Source organism: Eublepharis macularius, chromosome 15, assembly GCF_028583425.1.
Source record: "Eublepharis macularius isolate TG4126 chromosome 15, MPM_Emac_v1.0, whole genome shotgun sequence".
Lineage (NCBI taxonomy): Eukaryota > Metazoa > Chordata > Lepidosauria > Squamata > Eublepharidae > Eublepharis > Eublepharis macularius.
In genome coordinates, this window is record NC_072804.1 from 24,468,619 (window position 1) to 24,490,637 (window position 22,019).

General features: G+C 43.1%; 1 protein-coding gene across 1 annotated transcript in view; it reads right to left on the reverse strand.

Moving 5' to 3' along the window:
- Positions 1 to 1,102: 1,102 nt before the first annotated feature.
- The window catches only part of DOK7 (docking protein 7), a 37,457-nt gene continuing 16,540 nt past the window's right edge, over positions 1,103 to 22,019 (reverse strand). The window contains exons 6-12 of the mRNA XM_054999554.1: positions 20,542 to 20,649; positions 18,722 to 19,584; positions 11,156 to 11,198; positions 8,372 to 8,434; positions 7,355 to 7,420; positions 5,925 to 6,074; positions 1,103 to 1,575 (exon numbers count right to left, since the gene is read on the reverse strand). Of these exons, the coding sequence (XP_054855529.1) occupies positions 1,430 to 1,575; positions 5,925 to 6,074; positions 7,355 to 7,420; positions 8,372 to 8,434; positions 11,156 to 11,198; positions 18,722 to 19,584; positions 20,542 to 20,649 (1,439 nt within the window). The 3' untranslated portion in view covers positions 1,103 to 1,429. The remainder of the gene's footprint in view (positions 1,576 to 5,924; positions 6,075 to 7,354; positions 7,421 to 8,371; positions 8,435 to 11,155; positions 11,199 to 18,721; positions 19,585 to 20,541; positions 20,650 to 22,019) is intronic.

A 22,019-nucleotide genomic window follows, 5' to 3' on the forward strand; every position in this document is an offset into this window, starting at 1 on the left:
CTCTTCCCTAAGACCCAGGCTATAAAAGGGAGTGTAGCAAGTCCAGCTAGGCTGCCTCACTCGCCAGACCTAGATATACCAGGGGTGGCCAAACTGTGGCTCGGGAGCCACATGTGGCTCTTCTAGACGTATTATGCAGTTCCTGAAGGTCTCTGAGTATCGCTGTGGCCATACATTTTATTTTAATTTAGTTTATTTCCCTCCCTTTCCTTCTTTCTTTCCATGTCTTTCATATTTTCAGTAAAAATGTTGGGGTTGCTAGGTCTGACTCAGAAAATACCTAGAGACTTTGGAGGTGAAGCCTAGCAAGGAGGTGATGTCATTTTTGTGTCGTCACTTCCAAGTCAAAGGTCAGGTGATGGTTCTTCCCAAACTCCACCCCTTCCAACTATGTCACTTCTAGCATACTGCAGCAAAACCCCACCCCTTCTTGTGATGTCACTTTTACGATACTGTCCCAAACCCGCCTCTTCATCTGAAGTCACTTCAGTGCATCATGTCTTGTGGCTCTCAAACATCTGACGTTTATTCTATGTGGCTCTTACATTAAACAAGTTTGGCCACCCCTGAGATATAGTGTAGTTGCACTGGCAGCAGCTACAGTGAATAATGAGAGCCGGTGTGATGAAGCGATGAGAGAGCTGGGTGACGACCCTTTAAAGCCCCATTCAGCCAAGAAGCTCAGCACTCAAGCCTCTTCAACTAACCTCTCTCACAAGGCTGCTGTATGTATGGTTAATATGAAGGAAGGAAAAACAATAGATGCCCATCTTGAGCTCCTTGGAGGAAAGGAAGAATAAAAAATGTGATAGATAACAGGTGTGCCGTACTGTTTCATTGCAACAAGGAATAAAAAGTGGGCTCTGCTTGTCGAGAAACAGAAGCATGCAGTCTGTCAATGTCAAATTATGGTTGTGCCATTTACTCTCCTGTTGAAGCCTCATCCACAAGTCATCTGCATCCTGGTCGTATGGGATACGCAAGGGCATATTTAAAAAAACCCAAACTCTTTAACAGAGTTAAACGGGGGGGGGGGGGCGGCATTTTAACAGGGGGGGCGGCATTTTCAACACAGACAGACAGAGTATAAACCAGTGCTTTATATATACTTAGATACATGTACATCTTTATCACACATTCAAAATTTCTTTAAACTGAATGCCTCTGCTTTAAAAATCACTTATATAGGATACCTGATTGGCAAGACATTAAAAATTACAACAGAAGTGATTTAACAGACATTGTGTACAACTAATGTTTTTAGACATAGAAACACACACACACACCATGCTACCAGTTTTCCAATTGGAAATTAATAGATTGGAATGAATCTGGTATAATTCTGAAAACAATGGCAGCGTTTAGTTGAATTCCTGTGTCCATGAAATACTGAACAGTACTGTGTTTGGGTGAGCTCAAGGGGACCTCCCTATGAAGAGGGCGGCGGGCCTCCTTTCTTCTTCTGTTCGAGCTCTTGCAGCCGTTCTTCTCGAAACTGCGCATGCTGTGTCCCCACTTTGTGGGCCGTCTCTGTTGCAGCAATGTCAATCTGTGCATATTTGGTTGACCCACTCCCTGTGGTAGAAGAATACTGTCATGAGCTCTATGTTCTTCCTATCAGGTACCTACGTAGCAGTACCACAGTCCCCAGACAGGGCCCTAAGAGCATTTGAGAGATTACAATGCCACAGCTTTGCACTAGGGGTTTAAGATGGATGCTCAGACTTTAGCACTGTGAACTGTAGCAGCATTAAGGAAATCTCATAGATTAGAAAGCTCATAGTTCAAATAAGAAAAGTTGAACTAAAGGGACTACAGGAAGGAATGTTGGTACTTATTGTGTGGATTCCTTCTGCTGGGAGGAATGGAAGGCATCTTGACATGGGTGATTCCCAACAAGGAGGGAGGACTAAAATTCTTCCAGGCTTCCTGTCTCCTGGGTAGAGGCACCCATTTCCTTAGTTCGGTTACTCTCAAAGTGGTATCTATGCTAAAAAAAGTTAACTATTTTAGTAAATGTATTAAGACAGGACGAAAAGAAAGCAACTACCATGTTTTTTTCATTTTGCCATCCCTCTTTTAAATCAGGGTGAGACAAGACATCCCCTCCCTTCCTCGCAGCAGAGGGAACCCTCATGGTAAGTGCCACTGATCCTTTCTCGCTCTGAAGGGGAGGTCATCTTGACATGGGATGTCCAAAAACAGTTGTATCCCATGCTGGGTGGGAAAATCAGTCTGGCAGCACCACTTGCTACAATACCCTCCCTTCCAAAGGCTATGTCAGCTGAGGGAAGAGTATACGTTCGTCGTGTCAGACAGAAGGTCAACAAATGTGACCCCTGGCTGCCTTACAAATCTCTTCAACAGAAGCTTCAGCATCCAATGTCACATTAATAGCAGCACTATGAATGGCGAAATTCTCTAGGTCCTCCATTGACTCAACTGTGCAGCACTCAGCAGGCAGGCAGGGGAAGAGTAAGCAAAAAAGAGGTAGGCCTTAGTCAATCAGGGCCAGTGCCTTGCTATATCTGGGAGGCATCCAGAAAATGGGTTTGGAAGGAAGGGGAGGCATCTCTGCCTAGTTTCACAGTGGCGCTCCATCATCTCGACTGCTCTGCTGAAGCCATTAAGTGTTGAGCTTGAGCATTCGCCATCTTTAATGGCATGGAAGATCTTCCTGCCCAAACCGGCCACCACCGAAGAGGCGTCCTCGGAGGTGCAGTCGAATTGTGCAGCGTGCTCTTCTTGCCATCTCTGCCTGTCTACTGTTGACCACTGTTCAGGCCTGTACATGCTCAACTGAACTGGGGATCAGTCCCTTTCTCCCATTTTTTGGGAGGACAAAGGACTCCTCGCTCTCCATGGAAATGAAACTATCCAATACTTCAATGAAATTCTCTGTGTCCTCCATTGCCTCAGCCAGACCATCGTCGGGGGGGGGGAAGAGTAGGCAAAAAATGGAGGAAAGAGGTGTAGGAGGAAGAAAGGAGTAGAAATAAGCAGAAGCAGAGGTATTAGTCTTCTGCTGAGTTGCAGGAGTGTTGCTGAGCAGTTCCTACCAAAAGCCTTCTCTCCCTGACAAGGCAGGAAATGAACTGAGAGCCAAACTACAAGTGACGCCTGACACTGGTTGGACACTAGTCGGCTTCCCTCAAGTTTTGATGGGAAATGTAGGCACCCAGGTTTTACAGCTTGGCTCTCCATTACAGCTGCAAGACCAGGATGCCTACATTTCCCATCAAAACTTGAGGGAAGCCGACTAGAGTCCAACCTGTGTAAGACGTCACTTGTAGTTTGGCTCTGAGGAAATGGGTGACTCTGCCCAGGAGACAAGAATGTTGGAAGAACTTTAGTCCTCCCTCCTTGATTGACAGATAGGAATCACCCATGTCCAGATGCCCTCCCCTTCAGAGCGAGAAAGGAAAACACTCCAAGTGAAATCAGACATAATTCAAAGAGCCACCAGCTCAAAATATAATCATTTATGCATTTACCATTTACCACTTCTTGAATTGAAACATAGCAAGAAACAGCATAACTGCCTAGTCTTCCTCTAAATTCATTCACATGCAGGCAGCGCAACGATACTGAAGCATTACACTTAGCAGCACAAAACAATGTCAGTGCTCTCAGTTTTAATCACATGAACACAGAAAGATAAGGGATGACGGTGGACAAATGCTTAGGGGGAGAAGTAACACTAAACCCCGGCAAAATCTGTGTAGAAGCAACCTTGCCCTAATAATCCATTCTATAAACCAATGTATGCCATATATGGAAACATATATTTATAATGCTTGCTTAACTGTTTTCAAGTTAGCTGAGCCCCAGTTTAGAATTATTTTGAATTTTAGTCTATAACGTTGGCAATTCCTTTAATTTTCATAACATCTGCTAATCTCATTATCATATTCTCTTATTTTATTTATAAAAATGTCAACCGTCTATGGACTGAGGGCTGACCCTTTTGTTTCTCTGGATTTCACAGCAAGACATTTACTTATCAGTTTATTTAAAACATTTCTACCCTACTTTTGTCACCTTCGACTCAAGGAGGCAAACTATGCAGGAATCAAGATGCAATGACATCATAGTCCAGTTAACAAACTTTAAAAAGATCAAAATTACACAAATTACAAGCTTTCAGATTTAAGAGTCACACAAGAGTTAAAACAGAAAAGAACAGCACATTCACAGCCAATTTTGTATCAACAATTTACCCTTGACCCAAAAATGCAGTTCAGTAAGTATGAGGGTCCTGAACGGCTTTAGGACCTGAATGGCTTTAAAGATAATAACCAGCACTTTGAATTGAGCCTGGAAGCAAATAGGAGGCCGTGCAGTTGAAGCAGCACTGGAGTTTTGTACTCCAAGTGGCTGATACCAGAGGGGATCTCCACTGCTGCATTTTGTACCAACTGGAGTTTCCAAGACATCTTCACAGGTAGCCCCACCCATGGAGAGTGTGCTACAGTAGTCTGAACTGGATTACGGTAGCCTGAATCAACGTAGCCAGCTCAGTAGAATCTAGATAAGGGGTCAACTAATGAACGAGGTATGATTGAAAGATGGTGCCCCTAGGAACAGCACTGACTTATCAGTTAACAAGACCCAGTCCAGAAGCACCCCCAAGCTCTTAAACCAGATCTACTACAAAAGGTTTAACCCCTTCTAAGTCTGATAATTCAACACTAGCCAATCCTTCTGCTTTCCTAAACTGCATCCACTCTGTTTTGTCTGGATTAAGCTTCAGTTTGTTTACCTCTATTCACTGGATCACAGCCTCAAGACACTGGCCCAGGACCTTCACAGCTGCAGCCAGAGGCTTACACAATGAGATATAAAGCTTGGTATCATCAGCATATTGGGGACAACCTACTCCAGAGTTCCTGATGATTTCTCCCAATGGTCTTACATAGAGATTAAAGAGCATTGGAGATAAAATAAACCACACATCAGGTCCCAGCTAGCTGCCTCTGTTTCCTGCCAACAAGAAATGAACAAAACCAATGAAGAGTGCTCCCTTTTATCCAAACTTTGATTGGAGCTGATTCACCAAAGTATCAAGGATGACTGTATCATTTGCTACTGACCGATCACACAATCTCAACAGTGATGCACTGTCTTTTTCCAACTCTAAGTGAAGATCATCAACTCAGACCACAAGTGCTGTTTCAGACCTGAATCCTGGCCTAACGCCAGACTGAAACTGGTCAAGGGCAGAAATTTCATAGAACCATAGAGTTGGAAGGGGCCATACAGACCATCTAGTCCAACCCCCTGCCCAGTGCAGGATCAGCCTAAAGCATCTCTGACAAATATTCATCCAGCCTCTTCTTGAAGGGGAGCTCACCACCTCCCTAGGCAGCTGATTCCACTTTTGAACTACTCTGACCATGAAAAGGTTCTTCCTAATATCCAGCCAGTACCTTTGTGCATGTAATTTAAGCCCATTGTTTCGGGTCCTACCCTCTGCTGCCAACTGGAACAGCTCCCTGCCTTCCTTTAAATCTGAAGCGGCCGTTGTTCTGCCACAACCTGCTCAATCGCCTTGCCCAGAAAGGGATTGGACATAGGTTGATAATTGCCCCCACCCCTCTTATCCAGAGATGGCTTCTTAAGAAGGGGCCTAATCCCAGCTTCCTTCCCACTTCCCAAGGCAGCATTCCTTGTAAGAGGGACATATTACTAACCTTCCCCCATAGGTTTTAGCATGGGCAAGAACGCAGTATGCAGGAAGTAGCTTTAGTTAGATGTCTCAGGGCATCTACTGCCTAGGGCTCACTGATGGGAAAACGACTACACCTCAGCGTATTTTGCTGCTCTCTCAGTAGCTTTTTTGGTCATTGGAACTGCCCACAACATAACAGCACAAAAATTATTCAGAAAGGACAGCGAGAGGCACTTGCAAGGATCCTCCTTACCTCTTATACTTGAACTGGGCTCCTGAAGTTCTAGCTCCATGTAATGAAGCTGTTTCTTTGATGTAGGGCTGGTAGGTATATTAACATAGGTTGCTGACTCACTACACAGTCTATCAGCCACCGGTAGATCTGCTGAATTGCTGACTGCTCCTGCTAAGAAAAGCAGTACGCTTAAAAAGGAGAGAACTCAAAATTAAATGGCTGCTTTCCATCAGGTTAGATGGGAAATTTAAGTCCATGCACTTATAGAAATCTCCTCTTCACAAGGGCTTCCCCATTCCTTTCAATGCAAGAAACAGATTTAACTTTGAGCCATGGATCTGCTTTTCCATTGAAACAACCAGGGCTTTTTTTCAGCTGGAACGCGGTGGAACGGAGTTCCGGAACCTCTTGAAAATGGTCACATGGCTGGTGGCCCCGCCCCCTGATTTCCAGACAGAGGGGAGTTTAGATTGCCTTCCGTGCTGCTTGGCAGCGCGGAGGGCAATCTAAACTCCCCTCTGTCTGGAGATCAGGGGGCGGGGCCACCAGCCATGTGACCATTTTCGCCAAAGGCAACCCACTGATTTCCACCACCTCTTTCCCCAGAAAAAAAGCCCTGGAAACAACTACAGCACACTGAGCACAAAGGACTCCATGAACCAAAAGACACGTGGCTCTCAAAATGGACCATACTCTTTTTGCAAGGCCCAGCTACCCTCTAGTTATGAAGCTGAAGCCATACAGCTGATCAGCCTTCCCTAGAGCAGTGAGAGAACATGGAAGAACTTATAAATAAAAACAGTGGCGCAATATCACCCAGCAAGAAGGAAGTATCCAATAAGCTTCCTTAAAAATGAGGTAATTTGGACAGGGAAAGGCAGAAGTTGGGGAGAGAGGGTATCCAGAGGAAAAGAACTGCCATTTTGACCTGCTGATTCTTTGAAGGACTTGTTGTTAGTGCACATGTCGAATGCTCTGGGGTGTGCTTGCAATGAGGCATCCCCTCACCACTAGTAGGGTCATCACACAGGGTCCCTCCTCTTCCTGTCACATGATTCTGTCTTGGGGTTGCAGCTCAGTGGGCCCCACATTGCCACCCAGACACTAAACGGTGGGTTCCAGGAATGAATAGTCCTTCTCTAATGGCTTGCGACCTTGCTGTTGCGACTCTGCAACTCTAGGAGCATTCTTCTGACCCACAGGTTGAAGACACTTGACCCAAGAATTGCTTATGTCTAATAATCCAGGGATTCCGCTTCACGTTTTCACAACGCTTTAGAAAATATCTCAACATTTATAATTGGGCAAGCAATTATTTGAGCTGCTATTATAACCTCACTGAGTGAAAGCTTTGTATCACTTGGAGTTTTCGTACTGGATCGATGCGTATAATCACCTGCCTGCACATTTCAACAGATGTCTATTCTGCTGCCAACCTGTCTACTTACCAAGTTCTTCAGTATCACATCCAGGTTCTGTGGATGGGGCCATCAACTCATAACTTCCTTTAAGACCTAGAACATACAGACACTTCTATATTCTTCATGCCGTTTAATCAATATTTTATATAGTTTTAATGAAGTGCAAGACTCCATTCTTTCAGGCGCTTTACAAACAATAAAAAAATATTTATATTTTGGTCCATTCAGGAATTATGGGGATTTTATAGGAAGTGTTTACTGCCTTACTTGCCAGGGACTGAATGCACTTACAATTCTAATGATTTTCAAGCATGAATATAAATTCATTAATGGAGGATGAAGGTGAGAAGTGGGATGGAGATGGGTGGGCTGTTTGGAACCTTCCTAGATACATTCAGAGATGTTACTGCTCTCGCACAAGCACTGTGCCCTTTCAATGTTATACAAGAGCCGTTTGTCTGAAGTGTTACATAAAGGCTGTAAAACCTGTCATGCCAGAGTGAAAGACTTAGTTCTGAAGCCGTCTCTTTATTATGATAATTCTTGGCAATTTTTAAGAAGGTATATTTTCAGACATGTTCTTGTATTTCCTTAAATGGGCACAAGTCAGTCTGCTCTAGACCTGATAAAAAACATGTACCAAAAAGATTCTCTTCCTACTCTAAATGTATGCCTCCTGTTATATTATCCAGCAAAATATAAAAATATAAATTACCACATCTTAATTAAGTAAATTAACACATCAGCAAAGGATGCAAAGAAATAATTTGCAATGTATATATGAGTTTTGGGAACAACGGAAAATTCTTTTTTATATATTAGTATTAAAGAATAATAAAAATATATTTTTACTTTTTATGAATTTTATAAACACCCATCCTTTTCTCTTTTCCTGTGTATTCAGGCATTATGTAGCATAATACATGCAATAGATGTGGGAAAATGTAAAAAAAAAATGAAGTATCCCATCAACGTATTAACTACTTGGAAATTATAGCTGCTTTTGTTTTCTGTACATAAGCTCTAACAAAACACCGTACCTACCAGCTTGCAAAGTTTGTCCTTTATGTGCTTTCAGACACCAAGAAGCTGCCATAACAGAAGAACCTGTTTTTTTAAAAAACATCTGTGAATTAGTACTAAAAACCACAGTTATAATTAGAGTTCTATTGTGCTTATTCACTTAATATAAAGTGCTCTAGAAAGATACTCGTTATACAAAACCCTCCAAATTTCCTTGTCACTGGATGAACCAATTCCCTTTCTCTCCTTCCTACTGAAATTTTCATTTTGAAGTTGCTGAGATATAATTTAATTATTCTATTGTCTTCCCTGTGGAACAAAGAATCTCAAAATAATTTCTGAAACTTATTAAGAATCAATTAAAAGTCCTGTACAAGCCTTTTCTACTGAGGCCTTTTCAAATATTCATTTGATAATCTTTACACGGAAGACATAAAAATCATTGGCTGTCATATTTGTGCCTTGCTAATGGTTCAAGATGCCTATTCCTCATTGTACTGCAAGACTAACGGGAATGTGCATCCCCATTCAAAGTATGCATTACAAACAGAAATTGCCCCCAAAGTCTCACATACTTACCACTGTGCAAATGCATAACTCAGAGGCACATTTCAATCCGTGCTCACTTCCAAATCTGCGGGGAGGGGTGGGGGAGGTGCTTTTGTGACTAAAGTAGCCGATACTGGACAGTCTTTCTGACATTTGGCTTACTTAAGCCAATGAGCTCCTTTCCTCCTAGGAACTCAAAATCTCATTTTAAACAGCCTGCAGTGTATGTTTTTAATTTGATTTTCTTAATGGATTTCACTCAATAGCAGAAGCTTTGATCCCCCCCCCCATCTTTTTCAGCAACTCAGCCTTGAGCATTCCGTAAGTGCATTACAGGAAGTTTCTAATTTATAACTCAATATTTAGAGTGCTTAATTCACATTGCTTTTCTCTCCAATAAGGGGTGGAGGCTTTGGAGCAATATGAACTTCCGATTGACTTTTACAAATCTAGCATTTCGCAGCTGAACCAGAAATGCATTGTTCCGAGTTCAAAATAGAAGGGAAAGGAGGAGACGTTTCTTCTCCGTATCAATCTGCTTCTCTCTGCTAAAGGGTAGTACCAATGAAATTCAAGACAGATTTCCACCTGGAACCAGCTAACCATTAAGCAAGCTTCCAGTTCTCTTGCTGCTTTGTGCAGGGACAACTTTGTGCCTAGGATCAATAGTGGTCAGGCATCTCCCCCATCTCTGCCCCTGATATCAGAAGCAAGTTGGATTATCTGGTTTTTCTGTTCTATAGATTCACACTATTTTGTATGAACAGCCTGAGATTTGGAATTGCATCAATGGACTTCTATGTACTGTCTTATTTCTCTTAAAAGAGTGAGTCAGATTTTTGTTTTTATCCCAGTCTTTCCACTTTTTTAAGTCACTCAACATATGGCCAGGAATATTCACCTCTGTTTTAGTGTTTCCAAATGTTATGACAACATATCAATCAAACAGTATTTGTGAAACAACATGCACATAATAAAGCTCCACAGTTCTTTCTAAAGAAAAAAATAGTTGTGGGAGGGAAGATTTTTGCTTAAAGCTGAATAGAGGGATTGTGCGATGCCTTCCCTCCTTGCTCTTTTCAACTACAACTTCCCTTCTCCAATCTGCTTTTCCTTCCATGAAGTTCCAATTTCATATTTGCGAGGGCAAACACATAAATGGCATCTCATTGGGGATAAAAAATAGATACGCTGCAAGAGGAAAATGCCACATTAAGCACCCTTCCTCCTTAGCGCACAAGAACACCCCATCCAAAAGCTGCCATTCCTTTTAAAATAAATGGCCAACCCATTTTTATGGCACGTGGGGCTATGTAACATTTACTTCTCTATCACATTTTTAACCCTCCAAGGAGCTCAAGATCCCATGCATGATTCTCCCCTCACTCACATTATCTTTACAACAACCCGAAAAGTTAAGTTAGGCTAAGACCAGGGCTTTTTTTCAGCTGGAACGCGGTGGAACGGAGTTCCGGAACCTCTTGAAAATGGTCACATGGCTGGTGGCCCCGCTCCCTGATCTCCAGACAGAGGGGAATTTAGATTGTCCTCTGAGCCGGGCGAGGCAGCCTGGGCGCGCGCGGGCCCAGGCCGCCTCGAGCGGCACGGAGGGCAATCTCAACTCCCCTCTGTCTGGAGATCAGGGGGCGGGGCCACCAGCCATGTGACCATTTTCTCCGAGGGCAACCCACTGAGTTCCACCACCTCTTTTCCCAGAAAAAAAGCCCTGGCTAAGACAGTGTCTAGTCCAAAGTTACCCATAAGCTTCACAGTAGGGGATTTTGGACCCACCTCTCTCCATCCTCTTCCTGAACAGGGAAAGTGCTTGTAAATGTTTTCATCCTCAAGATCCTGGTTTTTAGTAGTTAAGTAGTTTGCGGGGGGAGCTGCAATGCAGCACTTCGCTGATTCGAATCTCACTACTACCATGAACTCATGTGGCCCTGGGTAAACCACTCCTCTCAGCCCCAGCTCCCCAGCTGCATTGTGAAGATAATAATAATACTGACTTTGTTCACCACTCTGGGTGAGGCACTAATCTGTCTAGAACAGCAGTTGTTGTTATTGTTATTACTTTTAAACTAAATAATATTGACCTTATTCACCGCTCTTAATAGACACCAATTTGTCCAAAAGAATGGTATACAAATGAACTGTTGTTGTTGTTGTCATATAAATGAAAGCCTTGACGTTTAGGGCCTTATGAAATTCTTTTTTTAGTGAAGAAGTTGTAGCAGAAATCTCAGTTATTCCTACCTGTTATAGCCGGTAAGACTCCAGATGATAAAAATGAAGTTTCCTTTAAAAACACACACAAACAGAATGTGTTAGAATGAATGAGTCTCCGTCAACCATAGCTAAACTAAAAAAGTTCTGAGGGACTGCATCATAATGGCATTTATTCTCATGAGCATTCATCCAGCTCGCAGGATTATCTGTGAATGAATTTTGTTGTTGATGATTTCGACAAACCATCCATCCATCCATCCATCCATCCATCCATCCATCCATCCATCCATCCATCCATCCATCCAAGTAAGTTCTTCCAAACGGCACCTCAAAACTAAAAAATTTACTTTGTAACTGACCGTCTATATGAAGTGGATACTAAACACGATTAAACAAATAATTCTATGTGCACTTATTGCCTAGTTTCGACTAATAATAGACATCATTCTCATAAATATGCTGCTCATTAGCCTAACCAAATTCAAATTAATTCCCTTAATTAATAGTTTAATGCTGACAAAGCCTGCATATGTATTATCATTGTTAGCATAACCACCGTCTAAGGGTGAGACTACACAGTTAATATGAATAAAGGAGAGAGGGAAGAAGAGGTGGGTGGGAGCTGGAATGCTTATATTTTCTGCACCTGCTACCCCTATTCTTGAGGTCTCAGAGCTGGCTTGAATAAAAGAATAATAATTTTTAAAAGCTGGAGATGACACATGTATAGAATCAGCAGGCATGGAAAGAGTTGTGATGTTCTTCCTGCCTTCCCCAACACACTCACATTATAAGCTAACATTCCTTTTAATGTTTATTTCTACCCAGAATCACATTCCTAAATGTCAACACATTAAATGTTTCAGCCTAATAACAATCAACATCTGGTCAATTAATCTGATTTAAGTGAATTTAGTTTGAGCAAGCTCTGTATCCCTACTCTCTCATTTTCTAAAGTAGACCAGCTCAATGGATATAAGTAGCTTAGACTGAATGGCTGCACGCTTAGCTGGCACACATTATTGAAGTCAATGGGATGAATGCAGAGACTGAGGACTACTGGGAATAACTGGAACAATTCCACAAACACTAGGCCACAACACATGCATCAATGTAACCATATCAAGCTTCTCTCTGAGAGAATGAGACTGCTGATAATATGCAGTAAAGGAAACTGCATCTCTTGACCTCAAACATCAACTGCAAATCTCATTCCACTACTTTGATACAAAATATTTCATTCATAGGTTTCGCACTAAAGATGGCAGATAATTTTTTTTAGACAGGTGCTTCCATTGTGCATACACCATCTAGAAAAACTGTAACTAAAACAAGCTGGGATAGTGCCAGAGTCCTTATCTGACATCTTTAAAACAGACTAAGGTAGGGTCCATATGTTATTACATACTCCACTATTGTATTCATTCACTTGTGAACAGGTGAATGATTACAGTAGGGCAATATCCAGCATGTGGATCTAGATAATGGAAAGTAGATGATAATTTGCTTAATTTGCATGCCTGGCTCAGACTCTGTGGTTCTCTGATGTAACTTAATGGCTTGGATACAAAATAAGCTGTATTATAGACTGTAAGCAAGGGTTAGAAAACAATCTATCCTCCCATACTGTGTCAGTCCCAATTCTGGCCATGTTCACTTTCCTCGTCCCCACCCATTTCCTCCTACTGAATGGCAGCATTATCATATTCCATGTCTTCCCGTGCCAATACTGAGGAGTAGGCAGGTTGTAGGCCCATTATTGGTACTGCCAGCTCCACAAGAACTAGAAATTTGGATCAATTTAGTGATTATAAAAAGTCCTTCACTAATTCAAAATTAAGGTTAAAATACTTCACATTTTCGAATTTTTTTCAAGCTAGCTACAAATGTCATGGAAGGCAGAAAACAGTCCCAATTTAGATTACATAGGTCCTACTTACCTACACCAGGAAATGAATGTCATATACTCAAGATATTAGCCCCAATCAAGCATTTTGTTTCTGGCATTCATACCTGGCATATACTAGGAGATTATACTTTGCTCAGTCCTTCCAGTATGCAAGGTTGCCATTTTGCAGCACGTACAATTGGGGTCCCAGTTTTGTTGCAGGCTTGAAATTATGTGTATTGCCCTGTTCACCAAAACTGGAGACCATACGTAGCTCATGAAGTAGGAGTACCAGAAATGTACCTCCTGCACCCAAGTTTCTCTTTTAATCAGGCCTAGAGAACCTTTTACTTCCTAGCAAAGATTCCATTTCTAAGATTCAAAGACTGAGTGGAGAAAGATGGGTGAACTCAACCTACTGTAATCAGGAATCTGATATGGAACTAACAAGTAATTCTATAGAGTGGAAAGTGAGATGCCCCAGCAACTTTTGTGGAAACAGACCAGTGGACAACCATGTCAACAGTATATCATGCACAGTTCTTTGGGTGTGCTAAACTTAGTGGATCAACATTAATTTAATAATAATTTCCACATTAAGTTTTGAATGTATTTGAATGTAAGAGAACCGCTGTAGCACAGTGGTTAAGTGGTTTGACTGTGCATCAGTAGTGGTTCGAATCCCACTACTGCCATGAGCTCAGTAGGTGGCCTTGGGTAAGCCACTCCTCTCAGCCCCAGCTCCCCAGCTGCATTGTGGGGATAATAATACTGACCTTGTTCACCGCTCTGGGTGAGGCACTAATCTTTCTAAAACAGCGGTGGTTGTTGTTATAACTTTTAAACCACACTTGATTAATTTTTTCTCCTAATCAAGCATTTCAGTTCAAGTAATGGCTACTACTGGATCAAAAAAAATTAACATAGGATACTTTTAAAATGTGTTTACTAAATAAAACCCAAGGAAGGAGGGAGGAGAGTACACTTCCACAACAACCTAGTACACAACAAGAAGAAGGAAGTATGCCAAAAAATTTTATATTGCAGTACTACTATATATACAATCAATATATCCACAATGGTTTCAATTCAATTCAATGTGACCTAACTCGGGAGCTGGAATTGTGAATGTGAACCTGAATGCTATTTGAGTTTGGATATGAAATATCTTGATTAACTGACACTGGTGGCCTGATGAAGGACCGCGTCTGAAACGAGCCGAAAGGAACTAGACCGGTATAGCTCGTCGCCACCCTTGACTTCACAGATTTTGGACGCCACCAACTAGCTTTAATTGGCACCGTTTGCAGCCTGACGTTGTGAGAAAAACTTGAGGTTCCTTCAATACACGGGACTTGATTCTCTCGTTTTGCATGGACTTTGGATACATTGCAGTCACATTGAATTGAATTGAAACCATTGTGGATATATTGATTGTATATATAGTAGTACTGCAATATAAAATTTTTGGCATACTTCCTTCTTCTTGTTGTTTACTAAATAAAAGTCAAAATAAGCCTGCTAAATTATATCATGCTTGATTTCAAGCATCAGAAATTTTCCTGAAAAATTCCAATTCGATTCCACCCCCCCCCCCTGAAAACTAACATTACTGCTGAAGATACACAGTACAGAGGTAAAGCTTTTCCTATTGCCTAACTTCAGGCAAAGAAAAGCCAAATTTCTAATTATCACATAAATAAAGGGTATGATAAATCCACAACAGAGAACGAACCATAAAGAGCATTCAGACAGCAGGCCTGGCCAGAGGCATCCTTCATTCACTACGGCTGTATGTCAGCGGCACCCCTCTGGGATAACCAAGTTATGGATATGGCTAAGCATGCTTTGGGGATGATGACTCCTGCAGTATCCTCTGCGTGGAGATGCCTTTCAAAACTGCCTCAAAACTACAACTGGCCCAAAACGGGCCTGCCTGGCTGTTAACTAGGGCAGACTGCACAAACAACTTCACTGTTACTGGGACCAATTCTAAGTATTGGTACTGACTGCAGTTCCATCCTAAGCAGAGTTATAGCCTTCTAAGCCCAGGGACTTCAGATAGGAGTGCCATTCCCCTGCTCAGGGCAGGGGATCCCCTGCTCCCACCTCCCTCTCCCCATGCCCACTTACTTGGCCAGTGAGGGGGTGCTCCCCGGGGCGCCCCCTCCGGGCAGTGTGGCATGTCCCCAGCAGCCCAAATTGCACCCCACAGTGGGTCTGTTTCAGGCCGAATTGGGCCCGTCAGGGAGTGCCCTTTGACCTGCGGGCCGCCCTTTGACCTGCGTGATGTCACTTCTGGGAAGTGACATCGTCACGCAAGCCAGGAGTGCTCGTGCGCTCACAGCACACACACACAGCAAGAATCTACGGAGGCAGCAGAGTAAGAGCCAGGCTCCCAATCTCCCACCAGGGGAGACAACGGACTTGGCAACCCTAACTTCAGATGAACTTACCCATTCATTTAAGATGTCTGAGGAGGCCCTCCTCCATTCTCCCCCTCCCCACACTATCAGAAATGTCACAGTTATTTATTTATATATAACATTTATTAGCTAGCTTTCTACCATGAAGAAATTCAAGGCAGTGAACAAGATGGCACAGCCATTTCAGTGGTGGCACCAAGGCTGAGGAAGTTCCTCCCACAAGACAGGCCCATCTCAACCCATCCCTGTTATCTTTCAGGAGTGAGAAGACCCTTGGAATCAAGTAATCAATGTTATGCTGATTACTATTTTAACTATTGCGGCTTTTTTCCTTTTAACTGCTGTTTCATGCTAAGGTTTTTGCTCTTTAGTTTGCTTGTTTATTTGCTGTTGATTGCTTACTTTAGAAGATCACTTTAATGGATTTTAATCACATTGTAAGCCTGTTGTGGATTGACTCAGGTTAAAAAAACAGGCTGTAAATATCCTAAAATGAACAAAAATTAACTATCATGCTAAGTGTCCAAATATTCAGAATCTCCCCATAAAGTAACCAGGCCCACAACCAACCCCTGAAAGTGGGACTGCAAGGTGTTGGGAGTACCCAGGCTCAGCTCTAGATTATGTGCAGCAGTAAAGATAAGACTGCCTGGAAGCATGTGTGGAGTGCTGTTCCCCCATTACCAAATAAAGCAAGCCCTCACAAAGCAGAGGGGAAGGGGAGAGACCTCAAGCCAAAGTCCAGTTCTTATGAGGCTTCACCCTGTGTGAGAGAAGTTAAGGCTGGATCTTCACACAAGTCTGTCTATACCATTCTCCAGTGGGGACAAGGAACCCACAGCTCCTAGCATCCACCTCTCACCTGGCCAGTGGGGGGCGGGGGGGAGGCGTGGGAACAGGATGAACCCATCCTGAGCCTGCTCCAGATCACTTCTGCGTTGTGCCAGGAATGGCTTCATTCCCAGCGTGATGTGGAAGTGATCCAGAACAAGCACGAGGCAGTTTCTCCCAATGTCCTCCCCTAGCAACTTCCCCATCCTCTGGTTTGACCCTGCCCCCCCCCCCCCGGGGGAACCTGGAAACCCCAGACTAGTTCAGCATTCAGTTTACACCTGGAAGACAAGTGTGGGAAGCTTACAAAATAAGGGATGAAGAGAATGGCTCTCTGCTGTTGCTTTTCCTCAGCATCTGGCAGACAGACACCTCCTGCCTCCGAACATGAATGTCAGTTATTAAGAACTGACCTCCGCAATACCAGAGCTTGCACTTTTCAGGACACGGCTAATTCTCTGAATGCAGACCAGCCATTCTGCTTAATAGTCCTTGCATCACTGCTCTATTATTAGAAAAGCTAAAATTACAGCACCATCTCAGGCTTCCTCCTTCTCAATGGTCTCTCTGCGAGGTCTTCGGAAACAACCAGCCTGCAAAGGAATTGCCAGGAACAGGCGGCAGAAGCAACACAGCTCGGATTCTGACAGTTTAGTAAAACGATTACCCTCCTCAAAACTTCTCATAAGTAATGTAAAAAATTCTCTGTGGTTTAAAAGAAGTGTTAAGGGATTTACTCGCTCAAACTCCTAAAAATATGAAAATTGTAACCGAAGCTGCCCTACTGGTTTCGTGCCATGTAAGTGTAAGCAGTAAACACATTCTGCAGCCTCTCCTTTTGTTCTAGCCTGCAACTAAGGGTCGCGCTACAAGTGACGAATGACACTTGCCTGGCAAGTGAACAGACTCACGTGTACTCCTCCCTGTTCACTTGCCATTCACTTGCTCTCCACTTGATCACGTAGTGGAGCACAAGTGGAGCGCAAGTGGAGGAATAAACGTGAGTCTGTTCACTTGCCAGGCAAGTGTAATTTGTAGCTTGGCTCTGAGGCTCAGGACACTACAGGAGCAAAAGCTTCAAAGCTGTACGTTGACCATGTCTTTTTTCTGCACGCTTTCATTTGGATTGGAGAGAACAGCACAATTGTTTGGATCCATTCCAGTCTCGTTTCAGGCCTGGTCGTGGGACTCAAACAGCCTCGGCCATCCATGTGATGGACAGGGGAAGTGTATCCCTATTAATTCTCCTAGTTCTCTCAGCAGCTTTTGATCATGGCCTCTTTCTGGACTGCCATTCGGGACCGGGACTGGGAGGCACTGTTTTGCGGTAGTTTTGATCCTACCTCGAAAGTAGGTTTCAGAGTGTGATGCTGGGGACTGCTGCTCCACCCCTTGACCTCTTGAACCAGTAACATTATCATGTTACAGTATGTTTGGGATGGACAAAAGAACCTGTTGCAAACCTCTATGTAAAAATTTTAAGCAGTCATTTTTCAGAGGAATATTTTCACAGTGTCCCTCACCAGACAGATACTCCATGCCCAATTTTATACGGACAGGACAGGTCCTCTACAGTTTATGACGAACAGAATATTGAGTGCCGGGCCACTGAAAAACCCAAATTCAGCAATTCCCACCAAGAGCTAGAAAAGATTTAAATGGAATTCAAACTATTCATTTGTACATCTAAATAGCTACAGCGGTACTACTATTAATAAAATGCCTGCTGGTATCAGCATTATCAAATTTAACTATAAAATGGTTAGGAAGATTTTTATCCTAAGGCAGGCTGTTTCAAAACAGCCCACTACAAATTGACTTATTTCAGTAAAAGATTAAACAGCTTTTCAATTATTTTGAAGGAACCAACACATTCCTTTAGCATTTCACAGCCTTTGCCTCCAAGAATGACCTTTGGCCTTCTGTGACAGTAATAATTAATGGTCTCTACATTTAATATTCAGCTCATCCTGACTTAAAGGACAGTCTCTCCACATGAGACCTCTTACCTGAAGCCGTTCAAATATAGGGAGCTGCAATGTTAGCTGGGAAGCATAGCTGTCAATTTCACCTCTCTACAGGATGGTCTTTTAAAAAGACAGAGCCTGTGATCACTCCTCACAGGGACTGTTAATTTCATCTTCACTCTGTCAATTTCACCTCCTCTTGGGGAGACAAAGATGAAATTAACAAATGCTCTGAGAAGCAATCTCTACCAGCTCTATCTTTTTAAACTACCCTCCTGTAGAGAGGTGAAATTGACAGAATCTTCAGCTCTGTCTTTTTGAACTACGCATCCCTGCTAACATTGCATCTCCCTTCACTTGAGCATCCTCATGTAAGAGGCCTCATGTAAAAAGACTCTCATTTAACTGTGAACTACAGAAAATGCAAGTCAAAAATTCGAATGAAGACTGGAAATAGGATGCACTCAGCCCAAGCATTTACCTTCAGCCCACCACACACTGGGCAAGATGAAAAGAGAGGCTGCATTGTCCCAGAAGGAGAGCTACATACTTCGCACACACTGCTGGAGATCCCACCTGCTGTCGTCGCCTCAGCACTTCTCGAGTCTAATAGCTGCCCTTGCTGCCTGAGTTGTGTCCACCTTGAAACAAAATCCAAGCTTGCCTCAGTACTTGAGTCCTTGGTGTTTTCCACAGAGAAGGCTGCCTGGACTCCCCTTTCTTGGCTTGTCTTGAAAGCAGCTTGTGCCTCTCTATGCGGTGTCAGCAGCTTCAGGTCACTAATTCCTTGAGCTGCCTGGTCCTGGGATAGCGAGGAATCTGAACTTGTGGTCTGCACATCTTTAGCAGCCACCTGTAGCAAACTTCTGGGAGTGTCATAGGCATGCCTGAGAGAGCTGGGAACCTGGTACTCCAAGTTAGAGCTCCTTGGATGCTCGCCAGGTAGACAAGTACATACATTCTGGTCTGGAGGAAGGTTTAGCTGCAAGCTCAAGAGTGATCCAAATTCATCACTATGGCTAATGTCCAGGCTCCCAGCATAGGAAGAGAAGCTTCCCGAGTAAGAAGAGTGACTCCCCGTAGCTATTCCACTGTCAGAAGAACTTTGGCGGCCGATTTCTTGTAACTGCCTGGAGCGAGGATGTTTAGGAGGGGGTTTGGTAATACTGTGGGTACCTTCCGCATGGGTTTTTTCTTCCCCAAAGTGAATGCCCTTTGCCACAGGAAGTCCATGACCCTCAGTACTGACTGAAGAATGGTCGGGCCAAAGTGTCAACCTGCTTCCAATACTGGCATCAGAGTGGCTGGTGTCTGAAGATGAACTTGACAAGCTTCTGTCATCGCCTAGAATGGAAAAATGGCAATTAATGATCCAAATATAATGGGCTGCACAGAAGAAGAAGAATATAGCCAAGATGGTCACAGCACAGAGTATTTCAGGCTGTGACATGAGGGAGGAACCATACAGCCTTGTGCTAATCTATTCCTTGTGGCTTTAATGTGATGGGGAAAAGCGAGAGCCAAGAAATTTGGACTGTTTCCTGGCTAATGGCTCCATAACTGCTGAACTCAATCTTCAGCAATCCCAGCAAAATCTGCTCCTTCCCCATCTGGCTTGCTTGCTCCGCAAAACTGTCTTCCTTTTCCCTTCTTGTAGCTCAGAAAGGAACACCTCTAATTTATGAACAGAAACTGGGCACAGCATCTTCTTCTCAGACTGCCTGCCAAACTGAGTCTTGTGCCCAGACAGCTGCACAGAAGAACAGTTGCTACCAACATTGCACACAGTCAAACTCTGTTTAGGACAGTTCTCATGTAGAGAGCAGCTGCAGCTGCTATCCCACTGGGAACACGCCTCACTTGCTCTCCTAGATCTCCAACAATTTCTTACTGTCTGCAAAAAAGTAGAGTCCAGTAGCACTTTTAAGACTAACCAACTTTATTGTAGCATAAGCTTTAGAGAACCAGAGGCATGCATCTGACCAAGAGAGCTGTGGTTCTCGAAAGCCTATGCTACAATACAGTTGGTTAGTCTTAAAAGTGCTACTGGACTCTTTACTGGACTACAGACTGCTAACTCCTCTGGATCTACTGACAGTAGTGAACCAGATATTTGGGGTAGGGAGGAAGAAGATTTTGCAAGACAGAATGATAAATGTAACTCAACCGTATCTCAAAAGCTACTGAAAATCTGACAGATCTAGTCTACAAGACTCAGAAATTTCAAAAACGTACAAATTTTGGCAGGTATCTCGGAAACTAAAATTAAAAGCTCACACAGATCATATATCTTGTTCTTACCTCCACTGCCATGATGACTTGCATGAGAAAGAAGGCTGAGTCGTTTCTCTAACTGTAAAGCTTCATGGGCGACCCTTTCTTCCATGCTGGTGGGATTTGCACTGGGGTCTTTAAAACAAGGATACCACCAAATTATATCATCATTGAAATTCAACTGGAATTAGCCTCCCACTTCAATTGTCACACAAAAGCACCTGAAGCTGCCTGGTCTTATCTATAGCTTGACTGTATTATCCCAGCTATCCCGTCCTAGCTCCTGTGCTGTCGTGTTAAATATTAAACATACAGAGTTCTGGAACAGACAAGGAGCAACTGACTCCTTCTACAAGTATTACTATGTAGAATATGAACCTACTTAATGAAAAATGAAAGCAAATGATTATTCAAAGTTACCAGGATAATATTTTGCGCTACAATATAACTTGAACTCAGCATTTGTTTGTCAGATTTGGGATTATCTCCTACAATAAAGTTCCCATAAAGTTCAACTGGAGGAAGACAGGAAAAAACAGTCTCCAAATTCCACTTGCCATCTTTCTCCAAGTAAATAAATTGTCATGGTCACATCTTTGCTCTGGCTACGATGACAATAGCCTCAGTAACAAATGGGATGGGAAAGAAATGGTTGTCTCCCATCAATTCCTCTTCCATTAATGAAGCTATGGCAAGAGGAAGGGCAAAATTTGTTTTTTTCTAATATTGAACTGTTTATATTCTCTAGACATTAATGAGATAAGGATCAAGCTATGGGATGAGGGACAGAACAGCAATCTTTTACTTAAAACTCTTCTCTGAATATTTTTTTAAACCATTCCAGTGAGGTGGCCCTGGAAGCTACATTGCAATTTACAAAAAATTACCAGGGAGCGTGAAGTAGCACAGGGCAATTGACCTCGACAACGGAGAGGATGGAGTTGCAGAGGACTGGAAACGAAGTTGCATTCCACTTCTGCAGGTCAGTCTGACCCCACCATGATTCAGACAAACAAGCAAATGAAGGAACTCTAGTCGTCCATGCATATAATCTCCTCTCAGTCCTCCCCCTCCTCTCCCAAACTCATCAATGGAAAGATATACCCAGACCATACGGGGGTGGGGGTTAGATCATCCGATATCAAGGACGGAGGGCAGATTTTCTCCCACGATGTTCTTCCCAAGTGCAGCATTTTGCTGTTCCCCGTAAGAATGGAGTGAAAACTAAAGGCAGGTGCTCAGGGATACCACCGAGAAGCAGAAGGGAATTCAAGCCATCCCCTTCCCTTAGTGGCCCAGGTGTCTGGTGACAGCCTGTTTGATTTGTCCCACAGAACTCAACGAAAGCCACCAAAAATCAAGTCAGCAGTGCCAATTCTGTGTATAAGTGATGGCTCAGGGCACCATAGCAATGGCTGCTTCTGCTTCCTCTCTCTCACTAGGGCATTTATGAAGGAGACTTCTATGTCTTGGCTACAACTAAAGCTGAAGCCAAGAACTTCACA